Source organism: Citrus sinensis, chromosome 9, assembly GCF_022201045.2.
Source record: "Citrus sinensis cultivar Valencia sweet orange chromosome 9, DVS_A1.0, whole genome shotgun sequence".
Classification (NCBI taxonomy): Eukaryota; Viridiplantae; Streptophyta; class Magnoliopsida; order Sapindales; family Rutaceae; genus Citrus; species Citrus sinensis.
Window position 1 is genome coordinate 30,979,858 of NC_068564.1, and position 22,875 is coordinate 31,002,732.

Sequence of the window (22,875 nt, forward strand, 5' to 3'; positions counted from 1 at the left end):
CTTGAAATTTCTTATAATTATTCCAAATTCAACATTGACAACTTAATAAAATCAGTCAATTGTTTGATTGAAACTAAAAAGGAAAATAGGTTCGGTAGAAGTTTAAAGTCTTGAACAAATTTCAGAATCATCCTATGAAAAATATTCGAACAACCTTCAAAGAACAAATGAACATTAACATGGTTGTATGCAAAATGGCTTAAAATTTTCATGAAAACGTATGTTAATTAAGATTTAAACTCAAAATAATAAATAGGTAAACGTTATGTCTCTACACGAATAAAGTATAAAAATTTCATGAACTTATTATTCCTTAAGTGATGAACACTCGTGAATTCATCATTAGAAGGCTATACTACTTTTTACTCTGCTACATCGACTTTCAATTAGTCCTAGTTTTTCATGTAATTTTGGGCTCTATGAAAGGGCAAGCTATGATCTCTTTGTTTTGATGCACTAGCTTTTTTAAAAAGCACATCGTATGTAGTAAGGAGTTCTGGTATTGGATTATGACAATAAAATTTGATCATGTAATTTGTCCCGTTGGATAAATCAATCACTTAATTAAGAGCATGACTTGATTGTTTGTATTCTTGTAGAGAAATAAAATTAAAAAAAGGAATTGTATTGAAAATATCAAAATCTCTTTGGGACAATAGTCCTATTTGGATACAGATATAAGTAAAAAAGTTCAAATTGTAGTAAAACAAAAATAAATAACTCAAAATAAAGAAAACTTAAAGACTGTGTATGTTATTCTATATTTGTGTATATGATTGTAAACTAATAAACTAAAGTAACCAATTACTTGTTCGGCAAGGACAAGTGCAAATTGTAGCTGCCAAGGCCAAGCAGTTATTCTCCTCGAGATAAATATAACATATCTAAATAACTAAATTTTATTGGTGACACATCAGTTGGGATGATAAGGATAATATTACTCAACAAAAAAAAAATCGATAACTTGTCTTTAGAATTTAGTTTTGGATTTTTAAATCCTTAAAAAAATATTTGTCTAAATTCTTAACCACACAAAGACAAATAATCTAATAAGAAAATAAAAAGAGAATTTAATAAAACAGCAAGTTTTAGCTGTTGAGGAATTGTTTCAGATGCTGCTAGCTTCTTGTTCTAGTTATCATGCTTGACATTTTTGCTCCGGTTATTTATAGCGATCGATAAAAAAGAATTTTGGACTTGAATATTTTCAGGATAAAGTGCCACCTCTGCCGGGATTTAGGAGATACCATTTTAACTTGGGAGATTTCAACTTGGAAATGACAATGATTTAATCTAAATCTCAAGGATAAAAATATTTCAACAAGAAGAATTAAAAAAGAAAGAGGTTGACTAGTTTCCCGTGCTGTGCTTTATTCTGTTTGTTTGAAAAGTTGACGAACAAATTCTCCGGGGAATTCGTACCCTTTCGCGCAGTTTATTTGAGATGGTGACGTGGCACGGTTGTACTGGTCCACCATTTCCAGTTGGCTCTTCCCTGCGGTTGTACCGTCCAAAACCAAAAGCATTGGCCTCGTGTCGTGTCGGCAAAATGGCCTTTCTCTTTTACTTTTATCCAACAGTAAAAAAAATAAGAATTATTGCCCTCAAAATACGGCTTTGCCACTAACCCCCCAATTTGCTGACATCTGTCCGCTCAATCCCTCGATTTCAACGTTTTAATTATTCAAAAATTATCTTTTCAAAAAAAAAGAAAAAAACAGAAGAAAGAGAAGAACAGCTCTTCTTCTAACTTCTTCCAACTCCCGAAACCAACCGCAGGGACTCACAGATAGATAGTTACTGAATTTCTCGCGAGCAAAATGGGATTTGTTTTCGGGCTAGTTGTCGGGCTAGTGGTCGGGCTTGGAATTATCGTCGGATTCGTGCGATCGGAGAATGCGCGATCCAAGCTCCGCTCTGAACTTGTTAGCACTATTTACTACTCGTATTATTGATTATTAATTACTGTTTAATTAAAGTATATGTCGTTAATGATGTTGTGTTTTTATTTTGTATTTTTTAATTTTGTTGTTGTTGTTGTGGTTGTATTATTATTATTATTATTATTATTATTATTATTACTGTATGAAGGCAACAACAATAGCGGCGTTTGCACGGATGACAGTGGAAGATTCTAAAAAGATCTTGCCGGCCGAGTTCTATCCATCTTGGGTGGTCTTCTCGCATCGCCAGAAGTTGACTTGGCTTAATCATCATCTTGAGAAGCTCTGGCCCTATGTCAATGAGGTAAATAACACTATCATTTCTTTTATTATTACTCTTTCTTTTTAATGAAATTAATAGGATTCTAATTTATTTTTATTTTATTTTATTATTATTAATTAATCTTTTAATAAATTCGGTATTGTAGGCAGCTTCTGAGCTGATAAAGTCATCGGTAGAGCCAGTGCTAGAACAATATAGGCCGTTTATATTGTCTTCTCTCAAGTTTTCCAAATTCACTCTTGGTACCGTTGCGCCCCAATTTACAGGTTGGTTTCATTTGTTAATTTTGCTTTGTTCTTGCTATCATTAATGGCTAGTTGTTGCACTTATGTTACATAATAGTGTGCAAAATAGCAATTGAATTCGAACATATGTCAATTTTGCAATCCAATACTGCTATTGTTGTCCTTTTTGTATATATTGTCCTTTAAGAATATTCTTTTTCTGAAAGAAGGTTGCAGTAACTTGGCTCTTTGTTTTAATATCTTTTAATTGTACGAATCGTCAATCTTTAGGAGTTTCAATTATTGAAGACGGAGGCAGTGGCGTTACCATGGAGTTGGAAATGCAGTGGGATGCTAATTCAAGTATAATACTTGCAATCAAGACCAGACTTGGGGTGGCGCTACCTGTGCAGGTAATCCACACTTGTGTTTTTGCTTCTGTTTACTATTATCTCCTTTCTCAAGAGTTTTTTTCTGTATATTATATTAAAGCCAGTACAAGCCTCAATTCAATTGAATAGTGGCCTTATAAAGCATTAAAGTTTTGCAATATGAATTGTTTGCCTGTCAGTGATTCGACGTGTTTAAGTGGATTGAGTCCTGTATAAGTACAAGACAGTGGCTCTTTTTTTCATATGGACTGTTAAAAAGGATTCGGTGGAAACTCTACTCTATGATAGTAGCATTTATAAAATGAAAGCCTAAAAGTTTATATGTCACCAGTCTTTTTCCAAAAAAGAAAAGAAATGTACTCAATTCTTGTGTAGTAATATTATTGGAAGTTCCGTGTGCCGGGGTTCAGACGTTTCGATTGGTTTTAAGGCGTGCTGCTTAAAACTCATTGCAATTGCGTTCTACAATGATATCAATTGATTTTTTTTTTTTTTTTGGGGCATATAAATCTCCTTAGGTGAAAAACATTGGATTCACTGGAGTTTTCAGATTGATCTTTAGGCCGCTAGTGGACGAATTTCCTGGCTTTGCAGCTGTTAGTTATTCTCTAAGAGAGAAGGTACAGTATCTCTTTCTGAATTCCTAAAGGTTTGGTTGAAATCAGAAGTAATCCAAACACCCACACACACACTGAAAGAGGAATTTGATTGAGATGCATATGTTCACAATAATGAGCATATAAATGCTTGCAGATATTTTTATATGCTGTGATGCAAGCTAGTACGCATCTTGCCTACAAGTTTAATATTTACATGAATGAAGTCAGATTTTAGAATTTCTATTTTATATGTAACAGAACATAAAAGCCGGTAACTGCTGATGGATTGAATTTGGATATTGCAAAATGCAATTCACTCAGATTCAGAGACTTAATATTTGCCTATCATTTTATCAATAGTATTATTAAAAGATATATTTTCTATATTTCATTCCCCATCCACCCCCTCCCTCCAACAAAGGTCTGATTCAATCTCTCTGAATCTGAAAATAAAAGCATTGTCGTAATATGATCTATTAAAAGGCCAGCAGCAGGTCAATACCTCTTTCTGACGCATTCACACAAACTTGACTTTGTACAGAGATGCATCCATTTGCATGATCTAATGCACTCTAAATACTTACGAAAGATTCAGTTTTTGGCTTGCAGAAAAAGTTGGATTTTACACTTAAAGTTGTTGGTGGTGACATATCAACTATTCCTGGACTTTCTGATTCTATTGAGGTTTGTGCAACTTCCCTCTTTGCTCTTAGAAATTAAGTATGATTTTTAGTGCATTAATAACAGATGATTATAAAGTTTAATGGATATTTTTGCATGTGCTAAGAATTTTAATTTTTGTTGAAAAGTCTCCCGATTTGATGTCGTCCTCTGAAAATAGTGGATCACAAAATTTCAATAATTTGTTGAATTTACTAGTGGCATGTTTCACCTCTACAGGCAACCATACATGATGCAATTGAAGACTCAATCACTTGGCCAGTTAGGAAAATTGTTCCTATTTTGCCTGGGGATTACAGGTATGTTAGCATAAAGGAGGATATATGAGCAGACTTTTGATTTAAGCAACCGTTTTCAGTAAGCAGTTTGAACCCAGATAGGAAAGCATATGTCTCATGATGAACAACTGCATTTAGACTAGCTGAGTGATTTATACTATGATTTTATTTGTAACAATCTATTGAAGAAGCTGATATTTTTCTCTTTTAGTGAACTTGAGTTGAAGCCCGTGGGGACATTAGAGGTGAAGCTTGTGCAAGCAAAGGGTTTAACCAATAAAGACCTGATTGGGAAATCAGATCCCTATGCAGTATTATTTGTACGACCTCTACCTGAAAAAACGAAGAAAAGTAAAACAATTGTAAGTTGTCTAATCTTTTATTTTTTTCTCTCATAAAATTTTCAATTTAATAGGTTTTGAAGGAATTTTGTTGCTTCTTCTTCAGAACAATGATTTAAATCCAATCTGGAATGAACACTTTGAATTTATTGTTGAAGACGAATCCACTCAGCACTTGGTTGTAAGAATTTATGATGATGAAGGGATTCAGTCATCTGAATTAATTGGATGCGCTCAAGTACGCCTATGTGAACTTGAGCCTGGCAAAGTTAAGGATGTATGGTTGAAGCTGGTTAAAGATTTGGATGTTCAAAGAGATACCAAATATAGGGGACAGGTAAGTATCAAGTACCCTCCTTACAAATAGTATTCCTCTAAAAGTTATGTGATTTAGACTAACTATGAGAATCGTTATAAAACTTTAATTTAATACCAATAACAGTTTAGAGAATGGACTAGCTAAATCAAGTTGAATGTGATGAAGGGAAATGATCTGGTGAACCAGCCTTTTTATTCTTTGAATTGAAATGGCAAAAAACCAGCATGCCGGTGGATTATTATTGGAAAAACAATAAGGAACTTATTATGAAGTTTGATCTAATTTCAGAATTTCCAACTATATATATATATTTTACATAATTTGACACTTGGGTTTAGGTGATTTTCCATGTTATATATATATATATATATGTAATTTTTTTTTTTTTGGCAGTTACTGCTATTATTAGTTCATTTTATTTTTTAATTTTGGTTTTAGGTGCACTTGGAACTCTTGTACTGTCCATTTGGAATGGAGAATGTGTTTACAAACCCTTTTGCTCCCAATTTTTCAATGACCTCCTTGGAGAAGGTTCTTACAAATGGGGAGAAGGCTCTTAAAAGTGGGGCAAATGGAACAGAAGCTATTGAACTTGAAAAAGATGCTTCTCAGAAGAGAAGAGAGGTTATTATTAGAGGAGTACTTTCTGTTACAGTAATATTAGCTGAAAACTTGCCTGCATCAGATTTGATGGGGAAGGCTGATCCCTATGTGGTGCTCACTATGAAGAAATCAGAGACAAGAAACAAAACTAGAGTAATATTTTGATATCTTTAATATGTTTTCCCTTTTCTTTTCTGGTCTTTTCCTCCCTTGCGTCTGCAGAATACCATTAATAGAACTCGTAAATAAGAAGGTTTCACTTTTTCTTACTTGTTTTCCTTGTTTTCCAAGATTTTTTTGCAGATTTTAGCTCTCTTCTAGATTCTCTGTTTCCTTGATCCTTATTTCTGTTCTGTTTTTAGGTTGTGAATGACTGCCTGAATCCAATTTGGAATCAAACTTTTGACTTTGTTGTTGAGGATGGATTGCATGACATGCTAATTGCTGAAGTATGGGATCATGACACATTTGGGAAGGTAAGTCAATTTGCAGCTTTTTCAAGTACTTAATTTTTTTTTTTTTGAAAAGACAGCTTTTATGTAGTTAATTACTTGTTCAGTATTATCTTTTTCCAGGCCTGAATAAGACAGCTTTTATGATTTTGATAGATTCCAAAATCCTATTAATTTTGCTGGTTGCTTTTAGATTAAGAGATTTGACTTGCTGATACAGAATATTTGAACTTTTATAATTTGTAGTATCCTCTGGTTGAAAACTTTTTCCTTTTTATCTTTATAGAGATATTTAAGCCGCTATTTTCAGAATCGGAAAACATGGTTGCATGATGGATCAGAAGCTCTTCGATTATTTTGATGAAATAGCTGAGAAAGGGAAATAAGCAATCTTTTGAGGGAAATAAGCAATCTTTTGATGATCTACTGAAACTTTCTAAGTTCAGCTTCCTGTTTCTTTCTAAGAACCTAAAATTTAAAAAGCCAATTTGTCCGGTCAGTAACATTGATTGTAAAAATGTTATGACTGCTAACAGTCTAACACATGTAATCAAAATCATGCAGGACTACATGGGACGATGCATCTTGACATTGACAAGGGTTATATTGGAAGGAGAATACACAGACTGCTTTGAGCTTGATGGAACTAAATCAGGAAAATTAAAGTTGCACCTCAAGTGGATGCCGCAGCCTATTTATCGCGATACCTGAGTGAAAACCAACGCAATCTGAAATACTACATGATTTTGTAGCCAACAGAAGATTCCCAAGCTATCACACGGTTGTTCAAGCATATAGATAATTCTTTAGGGAAAAGAGAGGAACAGATATTTGTGAGGTTTTTATCTGATGCTCTGCGTCTGATGTACGGTTTATAGAATAAAATCTGTGAAGCAGATGCAAATCATTTTCAAAGGTGGTTGTAATATGTAACGTGGCATTTCTCCATATATGTCAATGTAGCTTGCAAATATTGTTACAACATATTGATTCTTATTGAAATATACTACAGGTCTACAACATGACAAATAAGGGATGAATTGTATGCGGCGTAATCATACAAGTTGAAGAATTTGACTGAAATCCCCCGTGAGTTTGTATCCAATCGACCATATATATATCGGAGACTCTCTAGATACCTCCTAGTTAAGCAAAAAGCTCGCCAACAACGCTTCTTAAATAGTGCTTGTTCAGTTTTCTCCTCCTACGGTTGCTTGCCCTGGATGTCCAAAATTCAAACACGGCGTAAAGATGGTTTTGTCATGAAAAAACCAGTAATATTCACATGACAACATGGTGTTGCTTTTCCACATTATTAAGCATTTACTAGTTGGATACAATATTGGTTTTCTAAATAATAGAGATTGAACTTATTTCATCTTAAAGAAGCCATAATTAACACCTTGATACTATGAGTCTTCAGTTTGAAATGCAAGCACTACTTTGGCCTTAAGCAAAAGTGAAAAAATGGTTAATTGTACTCACCAGTACTGATTGTGCAATATGAATGAGTCCGTTGCCACTTTTTTCCCATCATCATTGCGGTTCCAGTGGTAGAATGCATGTGTCCTGTTTTTAATCTCTAGTGTAGAGTGCCCATAACTGGCTTCTCGAAAGGCAGAATAATCTGGCTGTGGATATCTGAACCTGCACACCCGGCAGAATGTTTTAAGTGACCAAGATTTGAGTTTTCTGTTAGATAAATAAACAATAAATTTGATGTACGGGGCAGGAAGATTATAACAATCATGCAATTCAACTTGACTCACTTTCCAGCTAAACCTTCTTGATTTCCACCATCCCCAACAGTGATGTAAACAGGAGCAGATTTGTCTGGCACAGGGAAACAGTCACCACTTGATATGTTGTAGTGTAGATTCGAGATTCGATACTGAAAGCAAAAACTTTCTTTAGAATCAAGGAAAAAGCATATAGTACTATCAAAGAGGACCAATATAATATTTTGATCTAATATGTAGACATCTAACTACATCAAAATAATGTAAACTTAACTATGTAGTCATGAGGGGCATGGTATGAGTATACCATTCATTTAGCTGAGACAACCTCAATTTGTGGATATTTAACTTCAATACTAAGTGAAACACTTAAAATTTATCCAAGCAGTTGCTGTCAAAAGAAGTATGCACCTTTCACCTATCAATTTTGAGTAAGATAATAGCTACTTCGCAATTCAAGATGGTCCAACTGTACAGTCTGTCTAAATTTGAATCAACACGTTACTTTTGTGGCTGTTAACTACAATTAGACAAGGAGCTTTTACTCATTTTCAGCTACGCACTGGCTATTATCTGTCAACCTAGTTTGGTTCTATTTTTGTTGCTCATCTTTATTTCACTAAACTTCAAATCAGTGGCTTCTGATAATTGAAATCAAACTTAAAATGAAAGTATGTAAATGTGAAAAAATGGTGGAACACAGAATGCTCCCGTCTTGCAACATTGACTCATGAGTTTTATTTTTGGATACTAAATGCAAGACATCATTGAAGTTAAAAAACATACCGATCTTTCATAAGCATGGACATGGCCAGCAAAGACAACATCAACTTTATATCGGACAAACCAACTCTCAAAGGCTGCTCGCATACTTTCACCCTCCATGAAGTGTGCTTCATTACTGTTGTAGATTGGAACATGCATGAGAACAATTAGCCAAGGCGTTTTCTCCCTGTCAACCTTCTTCAATTCTTCTCTGAGCCACTCCCATTGAGGTGTGTATTTTACTGTAGATTTTAATAATTGAATCAAACTAGATGTGAAAATTTAGGGATTAAAAATTAACTAGCTCCATTCATAAAGAAAGCATGTTATTCAATATTCACTATAAAATAACAGAAAGCCTTGATGATCAATTTTAAGGAAAAATACAGGAAAGGTCAAAACGATCACTAACGCCCAGTTTATTTTATAATAATAGGGTTTCAGTCTCACGTTTGTGCACATAAAAAGCTGAAAACCTCACATGTTGCAGTTAATTTTACATTTCTTGAATCTATCTCAGTTTTCACCAGTAAAATTTTTTTCAATTTCAATTTACCAACAAATGAACAGTTAAGAAGAAAAAGGACATTACCAAATGGAGAATAGCTGGATAGCACAATGATATGGGCAGATGCGCGTCTGATAGCATACCAAAGAGGACTGCTGCTTTTGGATGCCAAATGAGGTGTAGGGTAGCGGTGGAGATAGGATTTGAAAGGAACAACTTCCCCCTACACACAAATATTTCAAATGTTGATAGCCCAACGAGAATTATTTTGTAGATTATTTTATACTGCCAAAAATAACTATTCGCAAGCTAATTAATACACAGTGGCCTTGCCTATAAAACTGGCAATGGATTAAAAATAATATCAGAGCAGAATCATAACCCTATATGTGATCTAAACTTTATAACATAGAATGAAAATAACTACATGGCTCGTCATGTTCTTGGAATTCTAACTGGTTTAGTAAAACAACAAGTAATGATACTAGAAGCCCATTCACACAATATCCACATAGAAGAAGCTGAGACCAATCATCCAATAGTGCTACTGGAAACTAAATCAAACAGCGGCCCATTATTTATTACATTCTAGCAAAGGGTCGTTATTGATTCTAAACTTCTACAGATTGTGAAATAGATGGAACCCGAGATATGCATAACAGAATAAACAATTTGCTGAATGTTACTGTGCCAAATAACCTAAGGCATGGATGACACCAGTTTGCTTTGTAATCCAATAAGGTAGCGTTTACTTTTTAGATTGGATTGGGAATCCTGGGGAGTGGGAATCCTAGGATTGGGAGTGTGGAGTGGGAGTGGGAGTAGGTTGTTCACTTACACTGGAATGGAAGCATGGAATAGAGATCAGAATCCAATTTATGTGTTTACTTTGTCTCGGATTGGGAGTAAATAGTTTCAAATTACAATTTTATCCTTATTTAAAGAATTATAGTTTTTAATTACAAAACTAATAAAAAATATATTTAATGAATAATATTTATTTTATTATATTTGTAAATTTATTATAATTATTAATATTCTTAATTATGAACAATAAATTATTAATTGTAATTTTAATATAAAATGAAATGTTATTTTATTTTATTTAATATAATTATATTAAATTTATTATTATATAAAATAATAATATAATATTATTTAGTACAAAATTAATATTTTCTTAGAATAAAGTATTTATTATTATTAATATTAAATAAATATAGTACTATTATTTTTAAAATAAATATAATAATATTATATTTATTAATTCTCTATTAATATAATAATATTATTTTAAAATAATTTTAACTTAGAATCAATGTAAATTATTATTTAGTTAAATATAATATTATTATTTAAATAAATATAATATTATTATTCAAATAAATATAATATTATTATTTAAATAAATATAATATTATTTTTCAAATAAATATAATATTATTTATTTTATTTTATTAATTATAAAACATAAAATAAAATAAAAAAGGGTAGAAATGGGAGAGGTGGGAGTGGACCCAATGGGAGTCCCACTCCCACTCCCCACTCCAAAAATGAGTGGGGCCCACAGAATGGGACTCCCAATCCCTCCCCATTTTAAGTAAGTAAACGCTGGAGTGGGAGGAATCCACACTCCTCACTCTCACTCCAGCGAGTAAACACAACATAAGGGTATTCTGTTGGTTGATTCATGCATATCCCCAAAAGAGGAAATAGAAAATAGAAAATGAACCACAGAAGTTAAGAGATCAATAAAACCACAACGTAAACAGGCCGAAAAGAGAACAATAGAAATGACAATTAAGGAAAAATGAAAATATCCTATTCTATTGTTCGAAGAGAGTGGGCACTACAACAATATTGGGAAACAGTTGTCTCTCAATGATCCACGGGGCATTCACTGTTTCTTTATAACCCATTTCAGCAAGAACAGGAAGCAACATTCATCACAAGGATATGCTCAAGGCAAGAATATTTTAACAATTTAAAATATCAAATTAAATGATAAGTTTCAATGATATATGTCTAACACTTTACCATGTAAGTCATGTACTCTATTTCATGATTTCCAGCAGACCAAATCCAAGGCTGATATGCTGCACTTCGCTCAACAAACCGACCCCATGAATCCCAACGTACACCAACATCAATAAACTGATATCTATCAGCATAAGAAAGATCTCCAAGGAACAAAACAGTTTGTGCTCCACTCTCCATATAATGCTCAAGAGTGGACAGAGAATTATATGTCTGCCCCAAGTCACCTGCAACATACATGTAATATATTGCAACCAGAATTAGTAAGAGAGCAATACACAAGAAACACACTGATAAGAGTCCTGCAATATAGGAATAAATTAGGACAAATGCACTTCTAGATGCCACAGTTGGTGCTTACTCCAAACACAGATGAGAAAAGTCATAATAGCACCACATAGACTAATCCATGCATGAGTTTGAGGGACTTATCAAAATCATGATCCAGTTGCAGCAAAGGAGACATTCCAAAAAAGAGTCTTCAAAAGTATTTGTATAAATCAAAATGAAATTAGAGATGAAATGCATTTCTAGAAGTAAGTCACGCCTAGGATGGACTGGTCAAGTAAAATCAAGACCAAGATACGCACGTGAATTGATACATAATTTAAATAAGGCTTAAATCAATACAAGAACAAAGAAGAGAGGTCCGAGATATACATCAACATATAAGCAATTTGCTTTTATACACGAATGTGTGAGTCATTCAGATATTATTAGAAGAGGTACGGAGAATATACAACTCACCAATGATTCCAAACTTGTAAGAAGCATCAGGATCAATCTTTGGAGGCGTTTGAAACCAAAATTCTCTAGAAGAATCGCCACTCCCAATCTTGTAATAGTACTTGGTATCATACTAAAAACAGGAAAACACTTAAAGAGTAAGGAGCTAAAATTCACCAAAGAAAGCCCCTGGTAAAGTCAAACAATTCATATTGGTGTGAATTCTATGCAAAACATGAGTTGAAAGATCAAGTTCAAACTGTTGACCTGGCATTCATTTTCATATATAAAAGTTTGGAAGTAGACAAATCTTTACTCCTTTCCAAAGAAACTACTAAGTAAATCCTACCATTTGTATGTATTAATGTACGTGCATGACTTAATTTTATCAATAAAAAACAAAAATTCTCATTAATACAAACAATTCATACTAGAGAAAAATTAAGCTATTATATAATATATAATTCACGGTAATGTTAAAGCCACAAACTCATTAATTCATAATCAAGAAATAATAATAATTACCTCAAGGCCATCAACGAGACATTGATGGATGTAACCGGACTTGTATTTGTAAAAGGTATAGTTATTCACCGTCCCCTCAGCAGTAAAATCAAACTTGTCCTCCGACGTGCCATACGACACCGTACTCGGGCCCGGTTCATGAGGCGTCACCCATGAGATAATCACGGCCTTCCCGTCGTAGTCGCCTTGCGTAATATGCACCTACGCCGCAATTGCAGATTGCAGATTACCAATTACAGACGGTTAAAGAGTGAGTGGGTTTCAAAGGCGTAAGGTCATAAGTGTAATTTTCCAATTGATATACGGACAGTTGGGGAGTGAGTGAGTGAGTGAGTCTCAAAGCCTAAGGTCATAAATGGATATTTAAAAAGAGAATCATCCGTAACATTTTGATTTAATTTTTAATGTTAAATTTGAATTCTTCTTCTTACATACTTGTTGAGGGGAATTGTGACCTTTAGGAACAGCGAATGCTTCGTTATCGAGAGGAATGTCGATGGATGGCCACTCTGTGCGGATGAATTTACTCGTGATCCCCGCGCTCCCGCCATTCACATCGCTCAGCAACACGATTGCCGTCGTCAAGGCCAGATGAAGCAGCAACCACATCTTCTCCATTACAACAGCAAGAGAGAGAAATGGAGATTGAGGAACGAGGAGGCAAATGCTTGCCTTAGCTTTCGTGTTTGTTTTGTCGACAAGTCCAATCGCTGGACCGTGAGATGCGTACGTTAGCAGCGATGAGGTGGTCGTGGCGTAGGTTAGAAGGGATGGTGATAGTACTCCTATTAGCTTGTCGTGTTGTCGTTGGTTGTTTGGTGACTAGCAGAATATTTAACTGATCCGATAAACGGAGGACAGTCCCACTTGGACCATGTGCGTGTCACATGTGACTGCTAACTGTTTTATTACATTTTCACACAACAGCTCCCGTTATTATTTTAGTTTATTTAGTTTAACGACAATTCAGTTTCTTCGAGTAAGGTTCAAACCATAAAACTGTAATAAATTAATAACTTAAATTAGATGATATTTTTTATCCGTTCCGAGTTAGAGTGTATGTGTTAAATCAATAATTCGATGATTTTACAAAATAATATTTTTTTAAAAAAAATCATATTTTTCTAAGTAATTATTTGAGATATTATACTTAATTTTATTTTTTAAAAGTAAATGATATGATAGTTAATTAAGTAAATTTCAGAAGTTATTAACACCAATTACTATACAAAATGTATTAAATTAACCAAATGGGAGAGTATGATAATTTCTATCGGAAGGTAATGAAACCTTCATTACCAACTTAATATACCTTTAAGAAGACTGCGTGTTCATGTTCAATTAAAAAAAAAATCAGGATTTAAATATTTAGCTTTATTTTTCAAGTTACAATAAAAAAAAAAAAAAAATCGATCTTGCATGTTGCAACACAAAAACAGAAAGTAGCCATCACGCGCATTTGCCAAGTCCAACCAGAGACGAGTAATTATTAATTAATTTGCAACGCACTTTCACCCAATCACCACCACAAATCGACTTTCTATTTTTAATTAATTTACATCCTTTTTTTTTTTATTGCTTAGACGTCAAGTGTTATTTTATGGTTAAAATATATTATAAGTTATCCGCGATCACTAGTCAGTTTATATGTTGCACGTTTTGGCTCTGGAGGCGGACGATTGATTATTCATTGATTAGTAGTTGGATACATTACGAAATTTTAATTCGTTTAAATCGTGTTTAAAGTGGTCAAGTCCCCAGCAATAAGCTGGAATCTTCCGACGACAAAATTTCTCATGTTTTTTAAATTTAAAATTAAATACAAAAGAAAAATCCTGTTCCTGGTTGGGCATCCAATAGCCAGAGTTTTCAATCGGCTCATCATTGACCGTCCATCAAACGGATCAGATCCAAAATTGACCACGTGGCAAACGTCCGTCTGTGAATCATGCATCACTTCTCACGTTTATTGTTATACTTTGAATATACGTAAACAACTTTATTAATTCATCTTTTGCACACAACTACCCTCTTAATTCTTTATTTATTTTTAACGAATTACATGTACCAATTAAACTAGTCATTTTCTTCTACATTAAGGATACTTGCAACTATATTTTTATTTATCGCAAGTAAGAGTATATTTTGTAGTTTTTTCCACGCAAGTCCCCGCTAAATAAATAATAAAAGAATAAGATCAATAAGGTACCTGTTAATACCCTTAAAATTGTTATGAAACACTCGGCTCTCCACACTTCATAATCTTCAGCATCATTGGTACATCACTTTCAGTGCATCTGTTCTGCTATTTTCTTCGGCACCGCACCACTTGGAAATCGACTCATGGCTGTGAAATCATTTCAAATGGGCAGTAGATTTTTAATAGGCTTGATTGCTTTGTAAATGATACACAATTTGAATGAATGAAATGCTTATCTCCGCTTGATATTCACTTGGTTTCTTTCATTTTAATCTTTAAGGTTTTATTATTTACAAATACTTAATCAAAATTATAATACTTTCCACACATAGATCCATAATAAAAATTAGTTTATCCAAAAAAATTTATGTTTCTAAGCATTCAAAAATATAGTATGGTGGAAATAAGAAAAAATATAAATCAGGCTAATTTTTTTAAATTTTAAATTCATTTTACATCAATTGAACTCTATAATAACACAATTTGACACTTTGGACTAAATAATCAAATACATAAGTAATTGATTTTATTAACCGATTATCAACGAAATCAATAATGACTAGGGAATGTTGGTTTATAAAAATTCTTCTTAAACCAACTCTTAGTCGAATCACCTTAGTACATTGAATGTAATTGATTAAGTCTAATTAATTTTTTTAATTTTTTTTACGTTTCCAGTAATGGTTCAATTTTTGAAAGACTCAAATTATTCTTGAACGGGGAACTTTAGGAATTTTATTCATTTCTCTAAGCTAATTGTTATTGGGGGGGCCTATACGTAACAAATAAAAAAATAAATATCTATTTACAATTTTTAGAAAACAAGGAGATCAGAATATTATTAATTCATACTCTGATTCTACACGACATCATACGTATATGTGTCGCTCTCTCTCTGTCTCTATTTATAACACAGTACCGTACTTACACGCGCGTTTGACAATTCAAACAAAAACTGCTCTCTTTCGTAGCACAAACTGGTTGGTCGTTGCGTTCATTTCGCATAACGCCGTGGACAATCAAAAGGAAAGGAGTTGCGTGGATGGAAGACCCATCGGTGCAGGTACAAGCACCGCGAGTGCTCAACGTTCTTGAAGCTCTTAAGCAAGCCTCAGTGGACCTCCAAGCGCACCCCAGTTCCAACTCGGCCGAGTTCAACTCATCCGCCATTAAAGCTCTGCTCGAGCTCGAGACCGAATCCGATGCTCTCCTCTCCGAGGACCCTCATCTCTCCACCCTCTCTCAACACCTCGCCGACCTCAAAACCCTCGTCCAAACCCTCCATAAATCCCGCGGCCGTAATAGCCTCAGAAGCTTCTTGGCTCGCCGGGTCTCGACTCACTCCATTTCCCGAGTCGCCGGCTCCATCGAGACCGAAATTCAAGCCTGGATTGACAGAGAGCATATCGAGAGACTCACGAAGGCTCTGAAAGATCTGGATGGAGGTGGTGGCAACGAGGACGAGTTGGTGAAGCTGCTGACTCGGTTCGAGGGCCGAGTCTCCCAAGGGTTCAGTCGCGAGTTGCAAGATTTGGTGCTCAAATCAAAGGTTTTTTCATTACTTGAAACGATTCTCTGTAACCCCAGTTGTTCCAAGAGTTTAAGAGAACAATCTGCTTACTCAATAGCTTCTTTAATTAGATTCAACAAAGATGTCTTTGTGGGTCAAGTGTTAATGGGTCCAACCGTTCAAGCTTTGTTAACAATGAGCTCGACGCATTCGATCAAAGTTCTTTGTGAGTTGATCAAGTCAATTAAGTCACCACTTGTCGATGAAATTGAGTCAAATGGTGAAATACCAAAGATTATTAGCTTGGTAGATATGAAAGATTTGCAAATGAAATTGCTTGCAATGGACTGCATACTTGAAATTGGCTATTTCGGGCGGAAAGAAGCCATTGATGCAATGTTAGAACAAGGGCTGGTGAAAAAATTAGTGGAGTTGCAAAGATCAGAACTTGGTGGGGATTTGATTGAAATGGAGAGATTTGAAGAGAAAGAAAAGAATGACAGAGGGGTAGGTGCTGGTGGAGTTGTTGAGAGCAAAAGAGAGAGTAGAGAAAGGAAATTCTTGAAGCGCCATCCATTTGCAAGCTGTGTGGCAAGATTTGCAGTGCAATTAGAAGTCGGTGAGGGGCTGAGGCAAAGAGAGAGAAGGGCATTGAAGCAAGAGATCTTGTTGAGAGTAAGGGAAGCATCTGCTTCAGATGCTGAAGCTGCCACCATTGTTGCTGAAGTCTTGTGGGGTTCTTCACCTTGAATTAAATGAAACTGTAATGCAAAGTTTAAGGTTAAAAAAGAAAAATTCTGTTTGGTTTAGTGATCATTTCGTATGTATATGGACTGTAGTTGATTCATTGCCTTTTGTCCTTTCTTTTGTGATTTGTGCTTATAATCAATTATATGGGGTAACATGTAAATGATTTATTCAATAAAGTGAATGTATTGGATCGGATGGTATTGTTAGTGTGAAAAGATGGGCGGAGGAGCATAGTTTGATTGATTTGATTCTTATTGTTTTTGTGTGCATGTGTATGGTTTTTGTGGAGAGAATGTAATCTTGTTTCTTGTTTTTCTTAGGGGAATAGGATTAAGAGATTTGTCATTAACTCATCATAATGACTTAACGAAGAGAACCCAATGATTATACGTGTGGAGCTGTGTGTGTGTGTGTGTGTGTATTTTGTTTCTGGGGCTTCGAGAGTTTTGAGGAATCAGGATATCAAAAGGTATCATAGCTTGGCATATGCTGTCGTCCAAAAAGAATCCGATTCTTTATTCAGTGTTTTATGCCTACTGAGAAAAGTCAAGAAATAAAGAATAAAAGAAAGTTGAAGACGTAAGACTCTGGAACTTGTTGCATTAGCAGAAGAGACTTAATATTGATTTGATAATTTCTTTTTAAAAGAAAACAAATAAATAAATTTGTCTCTTTGAAGCATGGCACTCGCAAAGTTTAACTTCCCAGATTTTGAGAGCAATTCTCAATTCTATTTACTTTTGTTGAGTCTTGAGTGAGAGAATGGTAGAGCGGAACTAGCAATGTGTTAATTAATATTTTTCGTTATATTTTACATACTTATGACTAAAATTATGATGTGTTAAATAATATTTAAAAAATATAACAAAAAATTTAAAAATTCGTGAAAATTCAGATCAGGAGAGGATCTTTTTCCAAAAAATAATATCTTTCTTGCTTTAAATATAAGCACAGGGAGGGATTCCAAACGTTATTTTATTTGTCTCATCATCTTACCAAGCAAAATAATCAAAATGGTTTTACAATAAAATCAAGTGGATCATTCCAAATGCCACTTAAGGAAGCTCAAAGGATCATAATGATAATTGAATTGTAAGAAAAACCCCCCTTTAGAAAATTTCCTGTACAATTATTACCACTATTACTAAATTTACGTACTAACGACCACAATAGGTATGACCAAAGCTGGAAGCCTGACTAAATGTTGATGTCAAAATGAATCATAGGTTATTGCTTTTGAGCATTAACAGACGTATCTATCTAGCTTTTTCTGCCACAATCTGAACATTATCTAATAAAATTGAGGTGAAAAAAATCTGGAACGGTCGCGACAAAACTGCTTTCTTCATTTTTTCCTTCACGTCCATGATAGACTTGAAGAGAAATTCCAATTTCCAAAAATAGATCGCTTTACCACTATAGTTTCTTCTCTGAGCCAATGAGAGAATTTCAAAACCCGAAGAAGTATGAAAACTTATCCTGTCTCCAATGCCTCTGTGCTTTTGTTTTCAGCTGCCTTTCTACGTAAAAGGCCCCTGAAAATTGAGAAGACTGCAAGCAGAGCAATTTCCATGTGTGCAGAGCTATTCAACTTTATACATACCTGTCCCATTTTCCGGCTATTTAAGTTGGCATTTACCGACATATTCAAGCCCCTGATCGGCCGGAACTCAGATTGGAAACCTCCAGTTAACACCACCTCTTTATTAAAGGATAAAGCTGTCATTGTCAAACTGATATTGTCATTCCGCACAGGGTAGTCCGCCCCTCTTAAAATTGCTTCAAAACTCCCACCATATGCCACTTGTCCAGAACCACCCATTCGGCCAGCATTCATGACTAGCTTTAGTCTTTTCCCAACCAATAAACTATCTTCAAGCTTTGCACCAACATAATTCTTGTTGCCGAATGATGTCAAAGAAACCCCACAGTCAGTAACGTTGTGCTTAAAATTCCTCAGCTTAGTGTTGCCGTGAACAGTATAGATCATATCTTTACCAGAAGATTGAACATCAAGACCTATACAGTAGGTGGGGCCCTCGGGATCTACATAAGCTGCAGCACTCTCAGAATGAATATTGAAATCATGCTTGTCCTTGGTTATCTGTCCCGCAATGGAGGCAAAGACATTGCTTTTTATCTCCACAGCTGTCTCCAAGTTTATTCCGTCAAAGCCCACGTCATGATCCCATCCTTGGAGATCAAGAACTGGCCTCACAAGCCACTGGTCACTTGTAACTAGGCAGCGATACCTGTATGCAAGGCAATCTGGGTCAAAACTAGGAGGCACTACCATATCTGGTAACATAACAGCTTCTGAAGACGTCTGTTCGTCAGGAGTACTGTCATTTGGAAGACATTCCTCTTTAGAAAGCTTATTCTCCTTTCGTCTACGGGACTCTTCTTTTAGTTGTTTCTTAAAATAAAGAATCTCTCGATAATCGAGCTCATCAAGATAGGACTTTTTCTGGGATTTACTCAGCCTTTCAAACTGAGATTTTTTCAGGATTTTTATTGGTGGTAACTGATCATATTCATCTTCCTCATCTATCTCTGAAGCTAAAATTTCATCAATTTCATTCTCTGCTTCACTCGGACTTGACAATGACCGGTGACGCAGAAAAGATGAAAGGAGATGTGGCATAGAAGGTACTCGAGTATTACCCAAGGGCCCCAGTTCAATACTGTCTCGAAATCCCAAGAGCGCGTTAGCATCACCAAGTACTTTGGTACATATGCACAATAATAAGAAACGAGATTTCCAAATCTGTCCATTTGGAAGAATCTGTTCCCCCTTGACATTTCTTCTGCACTGAGGGTGATTTTCCACTAAAAGCACTTGATTTTCAAGTCTTGCATCTGATACTGCCTGGTGTATACGCTGTTGCACCAAATCTGTGCATTGGGTCACATATGACTCGTAGCTAAAAGGATACCCACTGGATCCTTCAGGAAGAGTTGAAGAAGAATGAGTCATGACAAGGATGGTGTTGAACCATATAGCAGTACCAAAAACTTCAGTCATAAGCTTCAGAAGGGGAAAATCACTGAAGCCCATGCTGATGAGGTCGAGACGTTCAAAATACAAAACAATATCAGGTGGGGATCTTCTAATGAATTTTTTCACTGAGAGCATAATCTTCCTATTTCTCTTCACATTTCTTACACACGAAGGTAGGAAACCAGGGGTATCAATAAAAGTTACTTTAATCCCATTGACACTTCCCTTTACCTCTCTGATGCAATCAGTGGCAGGTTGAAATGCATCAGTCTCGGTCTTCGTCTGATCAAATATAGAATTGATGGTTGCACTCTTGCCAACACCTGTTTTACCCAGGACAAGTATTCTTATTGAGAAATCTAAATCAGGGATACCAGCTGCCTCTTGCTCTCTTGCTATCGCTCTGGTTCTATCACTTCTCAGGTTAACCATTTTCATATCAGATTCTCCTGCTCGAATCAATGTTGCTAAGTGTAACCGATATAACACTTTAACTGCCAGAATATTATCCTGTGACTGCCCAAAACGTTGGAGAAGGCGCAAGAACTTAACTTGGAGATCCTCAATCTTCACCAAAGGATCCATCATTTTATCATCAGTATTTTGATTATGAGGAGAAGGATCTTCAACTGGAACTTGTTGTGAAGTGGAATAACGCCGGTTATCCTGATTCACATCAGAAGAGCACCCAGCATCAGCAAGCACTGGTGGTGCTACCAAACTGGATGTGCGAGCTGAACCAAACGAATGATGACACAATAAGCTCTCACTTAACAAGTGCAACAAACAACAGAACAAGCTCAATTAAAGACTCAAAATTGAATCAACTTTAAGAAATTTCTAAAGAATCTTGAAAAAAGGACCATTAAAATATATCATTTAAAAACTAGGGACTGCGCCAATGAGGGATTTTCTAGGTAAATTGAAATTCTTCCAATGCAACAAGCCTAAAAAAGGCAACCAAAAGCTCAAAATTTGAGAACTAAAATAGCTTCCCTAATCCTCCAAAAGTATAATTAGAAAGAGCTTTTGGCCAGCAGATCGGCCGTGCCAAGCAGGCACTAAATGATGCTCATATTTAATAGAAAATCAGTTAGCCGAAATAACACTAAAATCAACATAGAAAGCAAGCAATACTGCTAACTGCTAATCAAACAACTTATGCTTAAACAGAAATTGAAACAACCAATTTCTCCATTTCATTTCATCAAAACCCGTATGGCAAGAATCACATATTCCTCTCTCTACCCTTCCAATAGAAATCTATATCCCTCCACAGATAAACATATGAAGATCAAAATGGTCAAAATTAATAGCAAAGAAGTAATACCTTGGTCATCAAATTCTTCACCAGTAGGTCCCCCATGGAAGAAATTTCCATTGCCAGACAATTGTCTAGATGATGCCAACAACTGAGAGAACACCCAGTCTCTCACACTCTTCATTAGCCCTAAAAAAACAAAAATTCACACAAAAGCTAAGATTTTGCAAAGTAATAAGCTCATAACAAATCAATTACACACATAACAAAGCCAAATTCCAGCAACAATAATTATACGGCTAAGGTTGCGGCAAAGAATCAAATTACCTGTAAACCAAGAAACTAAAAGTCAAAATTTTGTTTCGAATTAGAAGAAAACGAAGAGAATTAAACGTCGGCTTCAGCAAAAAGAATTCAATTTTTCACTCGGTGTCTGGTATCGGCACAGGGACAACCAAGATGATGAGGCTGAGGCTGCGAAGGAGGAGGAGGAGGAGGAGGAGGAAATCAGATAAGACAGACAAAATTTGTTGTAATCGAACAAAAACACGATATGGTGCGGATAAACTCGTGTGCAGAAAACGTGACGCGTGGCGGAATGAATTAGTCGGATGCGGTGGTAGAGTGGGCTCGGGTGTAGGCGATTATTGGATGCTTTGTGGTGTTCGTATTACGGGTGATTTGATTATGTTGGAACTTGGAATATCTCGTGCTTCGTGATTCAGGGAACAAAACCAATGGGACGACAATTTCTCGTTTCAAGAAACTCATCATTGGGTATGGAAGTTGGAATATAGTCCGTTCAATCACTGAAGCCCATGGGCCACTGGTACCTTTAATGTCAAACAGATCTGGGCTAATCCAATTGGGCTTCATTAGATAAAAAATATCCTCCCAAAATGTTCCGCACACAATCGTTTCATGACTTCAATGGTCCGAGACGGGCCGGGGTGAATTTGACAATCTCAATTCTGTCCGGAACACTTGGGAACAATGAATGTAGTGAAAGTAGTTTAAATTATGTAGTTTCATGGCGTCAATAGTCCCATATAAATTAATGTAGTGAAAGTAGTTTCTGTTGTTATTTGTTAACAGCATGGCTGGTGTTGCTATGACAACAATTGGGAAGACATGGACTGCAGATGAACCTCAATCAAGCATATCCAAGTATGTTTTTGCTTAGAATTACCGGCTTGCTTTATTAGTTGCACTGGGGCTTAATGGCTTATGAGCTTTTGTGGGGCTACAGGAATAGGAAGCATTATCTTGTAGGAGATCTTTTCGCTCTTCTCTCAGCCATGACATACGGACTTTTTACAGGTTAAATACCTCTTCAATTTAAATATGATCATGAACAAAATTTAGTCGGAGACTAAAATATCCATAATGCAGTGTTGCTCAAGAAGTTTTGTGGAGAGGGAGGAGAAAAGTTGGACATGCAAAAGTTAGTAGGCTGCATTGGATTATTCACTCTTGTTGCCCTTTGGTGGCTTGGTAAGATTTAACTGCTTCCTAGCTTTCTAACTTACCATGGCCATTTGATTTCTTTCACAAATTGGGATAACCAATTCTCTTGGTGGCGTGCATTGTCATTGAATTGAATCATTGATTGAATACATTTTTACATATTCTCATTTACAGTTTGGCCTTTGACCGCCATGGGCATTGAACCCAAATTTGCATTTCCCCATTCAGCCAAAACAGCAGAAATAATCATAGCAAATGGTTTTGTTGGAAA

At 35.3% G+C, this 22,875-nt stretch overlaps 3 protein-coding genes across 5 annotated transcripts; 1 reads left to right on the top strand and 2 right to left on the bottom strand.

The window, feature by feature from the left end:
* Positions 1-1,702: 1,702 nt before the first annotated feature.
* Positions 1,703-7,097, top strand: LOC102615706 (synaptotagmin-5). 2 transcript variants are annotated; one of them, XM_006474336.4, is made up of 12 exons: positions 1,704-1,925; positions 2,092-2,247; positions 2,372-2,492; positions 2,742-2,863; positions 3,361-3,462; positions 4,051-4,125; positions 4,342-4,421; positions 4,612-4,762; positions 4,848-5,078; positions 5,499-5,816; positions 6,026-6,139; positions 6,680-7,097. In XM_006474336.4, the coding sequence occupies exons 1-12, from the start codon at positions 1,821-1,823 to the stop codon at positions 6,824-6,826; spliced, it is 1,722 nt and encodes a 573-aa protein (XP_006474399.1). In that variant the 5' UTR covers positions 1,704-1,820; the 3' UTR covers positions 6,827-7,097. The 2 variants fall into 2 exon arrangements, with proteins under 2 accessions (XP_052289300.1, XP_006474399.1); XM_052433340.1 differs by lacking the exon at positions 4,848-5,078 and having other exon boundaries at positions 1,703-1,925.
* Positions 7,033-13,143, bottom strand: LOC102578069 (bifunctional purple acid phosphatase 26). Its single transcript, XM_006474337.4, has 9 exons — positions 12,851-13,143; positions 12,416-12,616; positions 11,912-12,023; positions 11,165-11,391; positions 9,212-9,350; positions 8,641-8,861; positions 7,885-8,006; positions 7,601-7,762; positions 7,033-7,334 (listed from the first exon to the last, which is right to left on the bottom strand). Exons 1-9 carry the CDS (start codon positions 13,031-13,033, stop codon positions 7,262-7,264), a joined length of 1,440 nt encoding a protein of 479 aa, XP_006474400.1. The 5' UTR covers positions 13,034-13,143; the 3' UTR covers positions 7,033-7,261.
* Positions 13,144-17,834: 4,691 nt separating this feature from the next.
* LOC102615216 (translocase of chloroplast 90, chloroplastic) lies at positions 17,835-21,837 on the bottom strand. 2 transcript variants are annotated; one of them, XM_006474335.4, is made up of 3 exons: positions 21,465-21,837; positions 21,207-21,326; positions 17,835-20,542 (listed from the first exon to the last, which is right to left on the bottom strand). In XM_006474335.4, the coding sequence occupies exons 2-3, from the start codon at positions 21,255-21,257 to the stop codon at positions 18,350-18,352; spliced, it is 2,244 nt and encodes a 747-aa protein (XP_006474398.1). In that variant the 5' UTR covers positions 21,258-21,326; positions 21,465-21,837; the 3' UTR covers positions 17,835-18,349. The 2 variants fall into 2 exon arrangements, with proteins under 2 accessions (XP_006474398.1, XP_006474397.1); XM_006474334.4 differs by having other exon boundaries at positions 17,835-20,610; positions 21,465-21,836.
* Positions 21,838-22,875: the final 1,038 nt, after the last annotated feature.